Source organism: Elaeis guineensis, chromosome 5 (assembly GCF_000442705.2).
Source record: "Elaeis guineensis isolate ETL-2024a chromosome 5, EG11, whole genome shotgun sequence".
Taxonomy (NCBI): Eukaryota; Viridiplantae; Streptophyta; class Magnoliopsida; order Arecales; family Arecaceae; genus Elaeis; species Elaeis guineensis.
This window is the reverse complement of record NC_025997.2, coordinates 86,117,504-86,132,809: the sequence shown is the minus strand read 5'-3', so window position 1 is coordinate 86,132,809 and position 15,306 is coordinate 86,117,504. Positions and strand designations below refer to the sequence as shown.

Here is a 15,306-nt window from a genome sequence, read left to right as displayed (position 1 = left end):
AATTCTCAGACAGCCACTAAAAACTCAACAATTTCATTATATTTAAAAGATTCCCCCAAATATATTGTTTTCCAATGATAACTAAACTCAATAAGTAGTGTAAAGGGATCAAATTCCTTGTTGGTCCTAGATGTTGTATCATAATAGAAGGCCTTTCCAAATTGACTATAATTAATTATCATCTTTGCATGTGCCCAAAGTATATTAGCTATTTTTTCTCTAACACCTATTTATTACAAAACAAAATGTCATGTTTTTAATATTTGGGTTTGGAAGTATTTAAGTATAGTCCCCATTTCCTCATGTTTATTCTAGATGAAACTCTATATGTGTGTGTGTGTGTGTGTGTGTGTGTCCGTCCCTCATCAAGACATCTATCCGCATGCTCATAAGAACCTTCAATCCACTAGATCAATCTAAAAAGCCCATGCTTCTAATAGTTTATATTGTGATGGTACCATGACATGACATGAACATACGTTGAGGGACACTGTTTAGTTTTTAAAGTTATAGACTTGATATGTATTGATATTCTTATTAAGTGTATTTGTTATATGAACTTGACAATCAATCCTTATTCTAATACGATGGTTTTGTTTTCCTACACTTGATCATCACATTTGTTTGAAATTTTGAAAGTTTATTTTAATCTATGAGTTTTCTAAAGATTAGTTGATTAGCCTATTTTCTTGGATACTAGAACCAAGCCTCTTTGCATATTTGTTATAGAACTTGTATGCCTCCTTTTCATATTCAAACTCTATAACCTTCTTAGGAATGTTGGCAAAAGGAATTCCTCATAGCATTTGGCATTCTATGCTTTAGATTATCCTCCATAGAACCATCTATCATATTGTTTTGAGGTGTAAAGTAACTAGAAAAATGATATCAAGTGATAAATTGTCATAGGCTAGCAACTTCAACCTTTTCTTTTAATATTAAGTCATTTGAAATTCTACTTGTAACTATTTATGTTCAAAACTATTTATGTAATCTTTTGCAACTATTATATAGTTTTTGCATGATTAACAGATGACAAATACAATTTGAAAATGTTGATAAAAATATAGCATCAACTTGTAAATAAGTAAATTGTTTACCTTGTACAAGTCCCCTAACTAATTCTTTCCACTAAGTACAACACGGTCAAAAGATGATATGTCAAGCCACAAAAACTTATCCATCTATTTAAGATTATTGAGTCATTGTAGCACTGCTCTAACACTGACCATCACTTTGATAAAATGATTAGTAGGAGATGACTATCAATTCACCTTTTCATCATTTTTTTCATGTATAATGAATAGTTCATGGATGCACAAGAAAATCATTGACATTTTCTACAATATTTTTCTTCTTTATAATGACTTCTAGACATTCACTAAATCAAAAAAAAAAAAGGAAAAGAAACTTGTTCAACTATAAAATGTTTCTAAACCATGTAAACTTTTTCTTTTCAATTATTTTTCTCTTGTTTCTTTTCCATCTATGAAAGTTTTCAATAGCAAAAAAAGAGTCCATCCCATTAAGGTATTTTTTTTGTTACTTTTATGTATATGATTTATATTAGTTTGTAAATTTCAACATCTAAGGATGAAAATTATTAAAAATATTATAGTATTATTAATCTATAGAATGATACGGTGATGACAAAGAACACTGATTAGCATCATTTACAGATCCTTTTGCTTCACCATCTTGTAGATCATCAAAGATAGCTCTCGTAATCTTTTGATTAGTCATGCTCCACATCATTTCCTTCTCCAAGTGCAAGTAATAGCTCTCAAAAACATGTGAACTGACCATGACTCTAAAGTCCAACAAGAAGAGCAACTCTAGCTCTAATTGGTTTAGCTCTGTGTTGCTCACGCCTCCAACCCTTGCGAAAAAGGCATTATTGTGATGCCTGTACAGCAAAAAAATAAAGTACCCTCAAAATATTTAACTACATTGAATACATGCTAAAATTGTAGATACAAATTCACCAAAGAGATATCATGATTATCCAATATTAGATGGGAAAAGAATTGTGTCAATTTATGCTCATGTATTTAAAAGAGTAAAAGTTGGAAATTAAATATTAAGAAAATTTGTTTATGTATGATGAATGTGGTTAAAATATATATTCTATCACATATATACTCAAAATCATGATGCGTATCCTACCTTTCTTTTGAGAAAAAGATTAAGTAAAACCCAATAATTCATTAAGATAAAAATAAGTGTAGAAGGTAAAATGACAAAGAATGAATAAGAAAAAGAAAAAGATAAAAGAGAAGAAAATTGAAAAAAATAGAATAGAAAAATTAAGCTAGTATTATTTGCATTACAAAAGATATTTGAAATAATAACCTTTTCCTTCTCGAGACTAGCCCTAAGCTACAAATCTAACATTTTAGTTAATATCCTCAATCACTGCCATCTTAACCAAAAATAGACCTTTGTAAACTTTTCACCTTAGTGTACCTCTACTTGGTCAAGAAATATCATTATTCTATAAGAAAAAGAAATTTATTTTGAGACTATGACCGATGAGTTCTTCAAAAGACTAGCCAAAGAAACACCAAATATACTTGACAAAAGGACAAGTTACCCTATCTTTCTTTTGTGATGGTTGCTTTTTGTTCTTGAAACTTTAAACCATATATATGATTATATAAATATCCTACAACTAGGGTCCTTGAGAATTCATCCTTTTCATTAAAAATGCATTTTAGAACATTCTGTAAAATATCTTGTTTATTTTATAAACTCAAGCATATGTAGGGAATGGAAGTCTAGGCCTCACTTTCGCTTTTGCATATCACAGGTCAAATTTTTAAAGGAAACACTTTTAAAAATAGTTGAGATTTTTATTCTTTCATAAATTTCTTTCTCTTAATTTTTTAAAAAAAATTTTCGAGGCTCAAAACTATGAATTCATAGTTTTCCATTGTTTATAACTAGACTAGATTATGATAGATTAAGAATATATCTCAAAATAAAAGAGGAAATGGGTAAAAAAATGGTTAGCTATAGCCTAACCTTGATTTATTAACAAAAATAATTTTTAAATCATAAAATATACAAAAGTACTCCAAAACCCAAACCAATTACCAAAAAATTTCTTATCGTAGTTGATTTGCTAGGTCGTGCAATAAAATTGGAAGCTTATACTGATGTATTGCGAATGATAACACTTTCATGCATCACACCAATCTCTTGAGGCAATACTCATTATGGCTATGAAAGGCAAAATTCTTTAGAATCAAAGGCCAATCCAAATTATAAAATAGTTGTTAAAAGTAGTGATGGTGAAAAATTGGGTTGGGACCAATATGAGTTGGATTATGATAAGAGATAACTCATATGCCTATTAATCTGAAACTGACACGGTTATTAAATAGGTCAAAAATCCTAAATCAAAGCCAACATCAAAGCCAATATCTAGATATGAATGAGTTAGAGTAGAGTAAAAAAGGTTAAATAAATTTTAAATAAATAGATCTTAAATGATTTATATAAGTTGAATAAGTTTTATACAGATTAAGCTGTAACCATGTCAACCTAACCTGATCATTAAATGGATTTAAATAGGTTAGACATGTTAGTATTTTAAACTTGAACCCTTCCTTTAAAAAAAAAGGCTAACTTGAGTTGGCTTGTTTACAACCCAAATCCATGCATGTCAAGCCTAAACCTGCCTGCATTTTGCCAAATGTAGGTTGGGTCATAGTGCCCACTTGAGTTCATTAAAATTTCATTAAATGGATAGGAGAATGAGTAGTTAGCAAAATCACTTGTTAACTAGGATAAAAATAAGACTAATTGACTTAAGTAAATTAAATCCAACCAAAAGAAATCACACAGCTAGCTTTAAGAGGATCTAAAGTATGGAGAATAAGCAACATGAAAACCATAATTCCATAGTCTTCCAAAAAGAAGCTCAACAAATAAGCTATTAGAGCTTGCTAAATTATACATCCTTTTGCCTAATGAGACATGCCCTTCTATTGATCTAACATGAATTGAAGAACATTATTCTCCATAAAGTTGGGAAATACATTTCCTATTAGAAGAAGGATTTCTCATGATACTAAATTGACAAACAAGGATAAAGCACATTTTAGAAAAGATAGGATTCATGTTCTCCAAATAACCAACAATGTGGAATTCATTGTCTCAACCTAGTTGTTTGATCTATATTCATGTCTTTACTAAGCTGGAATGTTCGTGGTTTGGGAGATCCTATCAAAAGAAGGACTGTGCGAGACTTCATTGTAGTGAATGATTGTCATGCTGTTAGCCTTCAAGATTCGAAACTCCATGAATCTAGCCCAGCCATTCTAGGATCAATCTCAAGGGGAAAAATCTGCAGTTGGGCTGTTTATAACTCAATAGGTTCAGTTGGAAGTTTACTACTGAGTTGGAATGCTAAAAGATTTATTCTACTTAGAAAGGAAATTGGATAAATTTCTATAACTGTTCATTGGCTGGATAATTTTCTAAACACTACTTGGACTTTTACAACTGTGTATGGTCCCACTGACTATGATTTGAAAACCACCTTCTAGCACAAACTTAGACAAGTTAGAGCTGCTTTCAGTGGCCCCTGGATAGTGGGGGGGTGACTTCAATGCCACCATCAAGATGCATGAAAGGAATGGAGCCTCTCAAGCAAAGAAAGTGTCTAAAGCATTCATCTCCTTCATTCATGCATCTCATCTGATTGACTTACCTCTGAAAGATAGGAAATACACCTGGAGCAATCACAAGGAATCACCAATTTTGGCAAAGTCAGATAGATTCTTGGGGGGTGTTTGGTTGGGGAGAGTGGGGATCTGGAATCGAAATTAGAATGGGTGACTCTCATTCTAACAGTTTAGTTAGGAGGAGTCTCATTCTGATTTCGATTCAATGGTGGAATGGGAATAGCTCAATCTATATAGAACTCAATCTCTACTCTTCTCTATGGATTTAAATTTTCATTCTAATTTCGATTCTGATTTCGATTCCGATCACGAACCAAATACTTCGGATGATTTGACCATTTCGATTTCGATTCCGAACCATTTCAATTTTCATTCCCATTCTGATTTTGATTGTGAACCAAACACGCCCTTGATCTCCATTGAATGGGATGATCTCTTTCCTCATGCTCTACAATTTGCACTCGCCAACCCATGCTTAGATCAAACACCTGTGAAACTGACCATTACTACTACATCTAAGAGAAAAGTACTATTTAGGTTTGATTGAAACTAGTTATCTGAAAAATGATATGGCTAAGGTTATTGGTGATGCTTGAAACTCAATTGGCTCAAAGGACTCCGTGTCAAATCTAGTTTTCAAAATTAAAGCAACACAAAAGAGGTTGAAATCTTGGTCTTCAAATGTGAGGTCATAGGTCCGATGCAACAAATCTAGGTTGCTCCTCCTCATTCATGAGCTTGACTCAAAAGAAGAGGTCAATCCGCTTTCCCCTACTGAAATCAATTTGAAGTCACAATTCAAACAAGAGCTATGTCGCATATATAGAGATGAAGAGGTTTATTGGAAACAATGAGCCAAAGTCCATTGACTCAAGGATGGTGATAACAACACCTCTTTTTTCCACAAAGCTGCAAATGCACGTCGGAATTTCAATTGGATCACAAACATTAATGGGTAGGAAAATGAGGTTACTAATAGAAAAGGCATTCTCAAGGTATTCAAATAGAATTTCAAAGGTATCTTTGGCATGCATGGCCTCCACTCCTCAGTCTGATCTGGACTGGGCAGCCCTTTACCCACCCTCAAAACTTGATCTCAATTATCTTGATGCTCCTTTCTCTTTAGAAGAAATCAAAGCTGCTATTTTTAGTTTTCAAGGTGACAAAAGCCTAGTCCTGATGGATTTACCATGATCATTTTTCAGTATTTCCAGGACTTGGTATAGGTTGATCTCCTATCTTTCTTCAATAGATGTATGATGTCAATTTCGATCTTGCCAAAACAAATTATGCCCCTCTCACTCTCATTCCTAAGATTGAAACAGCCTCTCCGACTTTTAATTTTTCATCAATTAGCCTAATTCGTAGTTGCTTGAAAATATTTACCAAAGTGTTAACTAACAAGTTACGGCCTTTTCTAAACTCCTTTATCGATGCGGCACAAACAGTTTATATCAAAAGCAGATCTATCCTGGATAATTTTCTTTGTGCTCTCTGAGATTATTCATCATTTGCATCAAGCTTCTACTGATGATTTGATATGCAAACTAGATTTTTCTAAAGCATTTGATAGAGCATCTCGTGCTTATTTACTGAAGATATTGCGTTAGCACAACTTGCCACCTAGGTGGATTGGGTGGATACAAAATGTACTTTCCTCCTCAATAGTAGATGTTGTTGTAAATGGTAAAGTTGGAGATTGGGTTCATTGTAAACAAGATTTGAAGTAAGGTGACCTCCTATCGCTTTTTCTTTTTATCTTAACGGTCGACCCACTCTTTAGGATGTTTGAAAAGACTGCTTTAGAAAGCATTTTCAAGGGACTTTGTAATCTTTGGATAAGTGGTGGCACAAATTTTTTCAATATACAGATGACACTCTTATCTTATTTAAAGTAAAGAAAAAGTTTATTGCCATCTTAAAGATTATTCTCTTTAGCTTTGAGCAAACCTCCAACCTTGCTATCAATTTTTAAAAGAGTTCAATCTCCTTCATTGTGTCTTGGCTCTTCCAATCAAGTATCTCGGCTTGCCATTGAAAAGTAAAAGACTCTCCAAAGTTGACTGGATAGTTTTGATACAGCGCATTGAATTTAGATTGGCCACTTGAAAAGCTAATTCTCTTTCTTTTGTAGGGTGCCTAATGTTGGTAAACTCCATTCTCACCTCACTACCATTGTTTTGTATGTCATTGTTTAGATTTCCAGCTTGGTTTACCAAAAGGATTGACTCTTATCAATAATCCTTTTTATGGAGTGGGGCTTCTTTTACCAGTAGACTCTTGTAAGATAAATTGAAAAATTGTGTGCATGCAGAAGGGTGAAGAAGGTCTGAGGATAAAAGATATCACTCAATTAAATACCTCCATCCTTGCTAAGTGGGGTTGGAGTATGTTGTCAACTAAGTCTGATCTTTGGAAAAAACTCGTGCAATTGGCTTATCATAAAAAGGTTAGACTCTCTTGCAATTGGAAGCCTATACAACATTGCTCAAATCTTTAGCATAATGTCATAAAAGCTTTATCGATCTTTTGGAATAGAAATCAACACATAGTTAAGAACAACAAAGAAACTTTTTTCTAGAAGGATAATTGGACTTACGAAGTACCACTTCAAATCTTATTCCTAGTACTATAGTCTCAATGTTGTCGCAAAAATGACACTGTGGCACATTTTTTCCACCAACATGCCCACAGATGGAGAATTAAACCACCTTCAAACCCATCTTCTCAAGCCCATGTTGAATTTTAGCAGCCCATTCATTTATTAAATATGGTTACTTTCAACTTAGACGGAGATAGGATTTGTTGGAAAGCCAAGAACTTAGGTAATTTCACAACCTCTTCAATGTATTACTTCCTCAACTCCACTATTGTGAAATGCAAGGTTGCCTCCTGTCTTTGGAATCTATTTGCACCTTTAAAAATCAAATGTTTCATATGGCTTTGTTGGAAAAACAAATTGAATACTAAAGAAGTTGTTGGTAAAAAGCTTGGACAGAATTTAGGAGGTTGCTTGATTTGTGCCACTACACCAGAGTCTATTGAACACATCTTCTCCAATTACAGCCTCTTCTCAAATATTTGGAAAGCAATCAACTCCACTCTCTGAGTTTTTCATCTACAATCATCTCTCAAGTTCTTATGTTAGAAGTGGATCCTTAAGAATTTGGAAAAAAAAAAAACTCAGTCTATTGTTCTCAGAGCGTAATGCTCGTCTTTTCCTTCACAAAAGATCTTCTATTGACAATGTTGCCTCAACCGCTTTAAATTTATTCAATGATTGGTCGGTGTTCTCTAAACTTGCTGCTTTGCTCAATTTAAAATTTTTTTTTAAGTCCTCAAGTAAGTTAGTATTTAGCATTTAAGCATCTGATTACACTTATGAATCGAGTTAAACCAAGCATTTTTAAAAAAAAATTGATGTACAGATTAAAGAGTTTGTGAAATATCGAGGGATCAAATATTAAGAAAACTCGATAAAGAGTTAAGTTTAGAACTTAAACAGTTTTCTTGAGCATTTCTAAATTTTCTTACCAGCGTCAAAAAAGAGTTTACTTCTTATGGGCTTGTATAGGGCAATTATACATTTCTTCATATATATATATATATATAAGTTTTCAAGTACTTCATGCTGAGTAACCGGGCCTCTTTGCCTAAGCAAGCATTGAGTTTCTCGTCAAAAGATATGAAGGGCAAAGAAGCTTGTTGTAAAGCTAGCTTTAACTCGTAGTCTGTTTGATTCGAGCAAGTAGGTCCGAAGGGTATTCTATACTTAGTGCCCTAAAGCCATCTGATTTAAGAGTCATTGGCTGAAAACTGGCTACATGGGTTAAACAGAAAGCTTAAGGGATTAAGATACTCAATAGCAGTACAACATTAAAAGAGAGAGAGAGAGAGAAAATTAATTAATAAATGAAGGACGGAAGTAACAATATATTTATCCATATGTAGGTTAATGATTTGGAGATAAATGTAATAATAATTTAGAAAAATTCAAAAAAAAATTTAGTATTCTTAGTTTAACTCTCATATTAATTAATATTAATATTCCAATGACATATCTCACTCACACTGTACTGGACATCAGTGATTCAAAATTATCTAGTGAAATTTGAAACTTTAAGTTAAACGGTACTTAATTCTAAATTTTTTTTTACTCGAAGACGAGCAAAGTTCAAGTTGGAGGGTGTGATAAATATAAAAATATCAAAATATATACTAATTAACTTTTATTTCTTAATAATTGATGCTTTTTGCTTGTGTTTTACAGGAAAAACAATCAGCAATACAAGAGCTTGATTTGCAGGTTAAAAAGAAGAAAATTGGAAACAAATTGAATTTAAAATGAACTCCGAATGATGATCCAAAGATAGGCCTAAAACTATCTAAAAGCCCGGCCCACAGAAGGTTTGCTCGGCCCAAAATATGGCTTAATGCGGACTGGTGTATCTTCAGAAGGGTCCACATGGGCGTGTTCACAGTGGACATGGGGCGGTCCACAGAAGGTCCATAGAGAGATGTTTAAACATGATTAATGAATGAAAGAAGAAAGCAATTTAAATATAGCTTGTGACGGGGTTTTAAATGTTGGGGTCCACAGCTTCTTTGGGTCCACAATAGCAATTTAAACTAAGAAAACAAAGCAGCCGGCTTCCATGGGATTCAAATCAAAACAATAAAGTGGCCTTTGGTGGTTTAAATGGTTCAGGGCCCACAGGGAATTCAAAAACATATGGACGCTGGGATCTCACGTGAAACACGATGCCGGGATGCGGATAAAGTCTTGAAATCTTAAGACGGTGGGAATTGAAAGTCCTTGGACGTTTATAACTCAAAGAAGTTGTGCTGTAAAAATAGAGGAGTTTGAAATAAGAGAAGAGCAGCAAGCAGAGATCGAGCGAGTGGCAGCACGAGAAGAAGAGCATTTGAAATAAGAGAAAAGCAGCGAGCAGAGACCGAGCGAATGGCAGCACGAGAAGAGGAGCGAATGGCAGCGGAATCAGAGAAAAAAGATAGGAGCAAAAGAAGTAAATCTTGATGTGTGGCTAAATTTTTTCAATCCAGAAATGCAATGAAGTCTGTAAATAAATTTTTTTTTTCATATATTTAATTTTTATATAATAAAATTATATTTTTATTTTATATATTTTTATTTTTTTAAGATATTGATTTAGTCTACACGGCCTATACCCTTCACTGACGTACCATGATCCCTTGATACGGTACGTATCTAGGAGAGATAGATCGTGCTATGTTAGATTAAATTTTATATCTTGTTATTGAATTTAGATAGTTTATACTTTGACACGATGAGCTGTGATCTACTGATACAGTCTGTACCCCTTAAAAAATAAGCTGTACTAATACATTAATCACAAGAATTAATATTACAATATAAAAAAAATCTAATTTATATGATGGATTCGATATTTCTGAATTATTTCTCTAACTTATTTTTTTTTATAAATTAATTTACACTGTTAATTTAATTCTATTCTATTTCTTTTTAATCTTTCTACAATCAATTTTTTTTTATTTTTTTTTTTTTAAAATAATTATCTTAGAACTCTGTAAAAATGATTCCGACTCACCTTATCTATATAGTTTAAGTTAGTTTTTATTTTTGACCATCTACGATAACGATCAGCTGGAGTTTGGAAGACTTGAACTGCTGTAAGGAACTGAATCAATTTTTTATAAAAGAGGCTTGGGTTGCTGTTTTTCTTCCTCTATTATTTTCCTCTCCACTCTTGACCAAGATGGTTGACTGTTATGCTTATGCAATCCTTCAACCCTCACATCTTGCTTGAACTTTTTGTAGACCAAATAGTATTTCTGAATGAGATTAGAAAAACAAGAACATAAATATTCTTTCATCCTCTCTTCCGCATGTGCCTTAATCACATCACTCTAAAGAATTAAAAACTTTTATATTTTTCCCCTTGAGTTGTCTTCCTCTCAAGTTTTCATCTTTAATAAAAGTCTTATGAATCTAAAATTGCTCTTAATTAATCATTAGAAGGTTTTAATTCAACCAATGAACACCCAACTTAACAATTAGAAGAAAAAATTAATCTCACTAGCAAAAGGGTTTTCTGGTACTTTGATGGCACATGGTTCTAAAACCTATTGCAACATTTAATGAAGGATAATTTTATCTAAATTAGGGCTTTTGATAGATAGGCGCATTAAATTTTATCACAGTTACCTTTCTTTGATGCAGTATTCCAGTATTTGATGGTAGTCCAATGATAGTCCAAAAATCATACAAAATTTATATAATATATATATATATATATATATATATATATATATCACAGTTACCTTTCTTTGATGCAGTATTCCAGTATTTGATGGTAGTCCAATGATAGTCCAAAAATCATACAAAATTTATATAATATATATATATATATATATATATATATATATATATATATGTTTGTATTTCGGATATTGAAGCAAGTCCCATCTCATATTGAAAAAATTCAAATAGATGTTAGAAGCCTAAATAAAAACCCAAGTATTCATATAAATGGCCTAAGAATATATAAGCACCATAAAATTCCTATCCTATCGGACATAGAATTATTATTCCCTCAATAGTTATCGACAAAATAAAATAAATATAAACAAGCAATCACATACCATATAGGAAGAAGTTTTATAAAAATTTACCAACTTGCCGCATCACATGCAATGTTTCTGTTTCCGTTTTCTCCTTATTATAATTATTTGGAAGATAATTATTGTTCTTCTAAATGCCAAAGTTTGCTGCATGTGATAGTATGGAAGCCATTCAGTCATTGGGGTTCATAAATATTTGTTGGAGTGTCTTGATTGAACTCCAACCACGCTCACACTCTCTTCATTGTTTGATCAGAATCGGGGGGACAAAAGTTAATTAGTCCAGATCGTCCAAAATTTAAAAGAAAGCAAGAAATAAAATAGCTTACATGTCGTCGAGAACCTTGGAGGCGATCAGGACGCTGGTGAGGATCAGACGGTGGACATTGAGCGATACGACGAGAGATCCCGGGTTGCGGTGGACCGCCCGATCGATGTACACGAATCCCACCACGAAGCATGAGGGGCTGCATCCGGTGTACCGATGAATCCGCTCCAGGTACTTTCCCACGCTGATACTCGGCGGCCGGGCTGCCCGGAACGCCGCCAGGCCCCGTTGCCGCCTTTGCCACCCGTCCTCCGCATTCTCCGGCCATCGCTCCGCCTCCGGGCCGATCCTGTCGTTCCGCGCCACCAGCCGCTCCAGCACCTGCGTCAGCACCGCCAGAACCCTCGGCGGCGCCGCCTCCGCCTCCTCCGTTTCGCCGCCGGGCTCCATTTCTCGCACTGCGCGCGGTCTCCCTTCCCAGTACATATCTTGAGGATCCTTGATATTCAGACTCTTGTTTTTCTATGTGTCCAAGGAAGGGAATTGGAATCTGCGGAGCAGGGAACAGAAATGAGTAGAGTGAAAATATCAAATCAGTGGGGAGGCGGAAGTACGACGGATTTAATGTTTTCTGTAATTGACACGTGGCGTGATGTTGGGGTGGATTGGACGAGTGGACCTTCGTGATGAAGCCGTAGCCGGTTTTCCTTTTATCATTATTATTAATTATTTCAAGGGACAGGAGGGAGAGGGAGTGGATAAGGTTAGGTTACACGTTCCGGCAATGGAGTCCTGGGTAGTTTTTTTCGGGGCAACCGAAAGGAGGAAGGATGCACGTTAGCAGATGGATAGCATTCTGTACGGATATTAAAGTATTTTATTTTTTTTTTGAAATCTATCTTCTCAAAACGGATGCTGTATAATCAAATGATTGGTGGCGTCCCGAAAGATGGAGAATTATTTTTTTTTTTGCCAAAAATACAACTGGAACCCAACAGATATACTATACGTGGATAGTTTCAAAAATTATTTTTAGTAAATAATAATCAAATAAGATATTAAAAAATTAAACACAAAATATATTTATAATTTTATATATTTTTATTTTTTTTAATTGAGAATGATTATATTAAAAAGTTCTAGCATAAAATAGATATATTACAGATAGAAAATCTCTATTGCTCGCATCAATCTCGGTAGCAATTAATCTGGGATCGACTATCGATCCATCTATCAGCTAGCAAATCTCAACTACGATTGATCGTCGTGCATCGACCACCGACCTCTATATCCAACGACCTTCATGCATCATCCAACGACCTTCATGCATCAGCCGCCGACCCATGCCTCGGTCAGCCCTCATGGGTCAGCCATCGATCTATGCTTCAGTCGATCTCTGCTTAGATTGCCATACTTAGAATGATTGATCGGAAGTACCTACATACTCCCTTCAAATCACACAACTGCTGAGAGCAACTATTTATGGACCAAATAAGGCAACCACAACCGCTAAATCCTAAAAATCAGACTGAAAATCTTGGAATGACACATTAGAAGAAGTCGAGATAGCCTTCCACAACTCTTCTCTCCTACGGCTCTCGTCTCAATTTATAAATAGAGATAATCAGGAGACCCTCACGATACGTAATTATTTATTTTCTCGTACTCCTTCTCATCTGTTAGTAAATTTCTGACTTAAATATTGGAGGGTATTGCCAAAGTCAATTCTGATCAGGGACTTCTTTTACAGGTTCGACCACCGTCATCTCACTATCGCCGCTCAACTCCAGCCCAACCAACCCAAGTCAAAAATCTGTAATAATAGATTGACGTTAAAGAAAAGTTTCGATCTTAATTTTTAGGAAGAAGTATGAGATCTATAGCAATGCCACCGTGAATAACTTCCTTACGATGTTCCAATGCCATGATAAGCCAGCTAATAGAAAATCCGATTGAAAATTATGCCCCGACTCAATAGCTGGAGATGCCTTTGCAGCCCTCCCAGCCAGCTGCGGGGGTAAACTAGGATCAGTTCAACATGCTCGTCGCCTAAATACAGGTGTTGGCCGCAACGATGAATGCCACCACGAATAACTTCCTTACAATGTTCCAATGCCATGATAAGCCAACCAATAGAAAATCCAATTGAAAATCATTGCCCGACTCAATAGCCGAAGATGCCTTTGCAGCCCTCCCAGCCAGCTGCAGGGGTAAATTAGGATCAGTTCAACATGCTCGTCGCCTAGATACAGGTGTTGGCTGCAATGATTAATGCCATGCAATAATCTAGCCTGGTGCAAGAGGCACCCCAATAGCAATCACCCCAGCCTCCCCCTTGGAGTCCAAAGGAGGAAGGTAGATGTAGTTGAGTTGACCTCAAAGTCTCAAGCAGAGGAGATGCTCTCTTACCCTTCACTCTAGCAAGGGATCTATTCTGGGCTGATCTTCATCGTGCCAAGTCTATACGACTCGTGATGTTGACATGGACCACAAATTCTAAGGGATGAATCGATAAATTGAGGCACTGCAACATCAGGTTGCTGACTGAAATGATCAAACCAATTTTCATATAGATCCACCTTTTAGCGATAGGATCATGTAAGAGCCACTGCCCACCAACTTCAAAATACCTTAGTTGGAGAACTATGATGGATCAATCGACCTAGTGGATCACTTGGAGAGATTCAAGGCTCTCATGCTTCTTCACGGAGCAACCAATGAAATTCTACACCAAGCCTTCCCCTCGACTCTCAAGAAGACAACACGAGAGTGGTATTCGGATTTGAAATTGTGCTCCATCTATTCATTTAACCAGTTGAGCTAGTCATTCGTAACCCACTTCCTCAGCAGTAAAAGATAGGGATGGAAATTTGATCCCTGATAAACATCAAGCAGAGGGAAGAAAAATCACTCTAAGCCTATATGAGCCATTTCAATATGGCCATCCTAGAAATACGTGATCTGGACCATTTGGTCGTGATGACCATCCTAAAAGGTGGATTTCAGAAGAACTCCCTCCTCTTCTCCCTAGAGAAAAATATCTGAAAGACTTCACAAAAATGCTAGATCAAGCGAAAAAATATTATCGAATCGAAGAAGCCTTCGGGAAGCATGGGACCTCAACCGATGTTATGACTAAGGAAAAGAAGGAAGATTCGAAACTCTCCCTAATCGGGGGAATCCCCCAAGTAGTCGGCTATGGTCCAAAACTCTGCCCTGACATCGATGATCCATAACCTCTCCTCAGGGCTGATGACCTAGAAGCCCTTATGGACAGCTTCATCTTGCCGAGGAGGTTCACAAGCTACACTCCTCAAAATACATCCAGGACTCCAGTGCTCATGAAAATTAGGGAGCAGCTTCCTAAGGTAGAGAGAATGCGGTCTTGATCAGAATAGCATAATTGACATAGGTACTGTCTCTACCACCGTGATCATGGCCACAACACCGAGAACTGCATCTAGCTTTAAGATGAAATCAAGGAGTTCATCTGATGAGATTGACTGGATTGTTTCATCCGATGCATAAGAGGAGAACATAAGGACCCACCAAGGGTGCCTTGTCAGCTAGAACAGCCACGACAAGAAGATCCAGCAAAAAATTGACCTACAGTCAACGTAATTAATGCCATTACTGGGGGGCATGATGGATTAAAGCTCTGGGAGTCTACCGAAAGGCAAAAGTTTGAGGAAGCTATCACTTTCCCCGAAGAAGATACGAAGG

General features: G+C 35.5%; 1 protein-coding gene across 1 annotated transcript; it reads right to left on the bottom strand.

Moving 5' to 3' along the window:
• Positions 1-1,600: 1,600 nt before the first annotated feature.
• LOC105033524 (cyclin-U1-1) lies at positions 1,601-12,056 on the bottom strand. The gene is made up of 2 exons (XM_010908378.4): positions 11,645-12,056; positions 1,601-1,906 (listed from the first exon to the last, which is right to left on the bottom strand). The coding sequence occupies exons 1-2, from the start codon at positions 12,031-12,033 to the stop codon at positions 1,624-1,626; spliced, it is 672 nt and encodes a 223-aa protein (XP_010906680.2). The 5' UTR covers positions 12,034-12,056; the 3' UTR covers positions 1,601-1,623.
• Between the last annotated feature and the right edge of the window lie 3,250 nt (positions 12,057-15,306).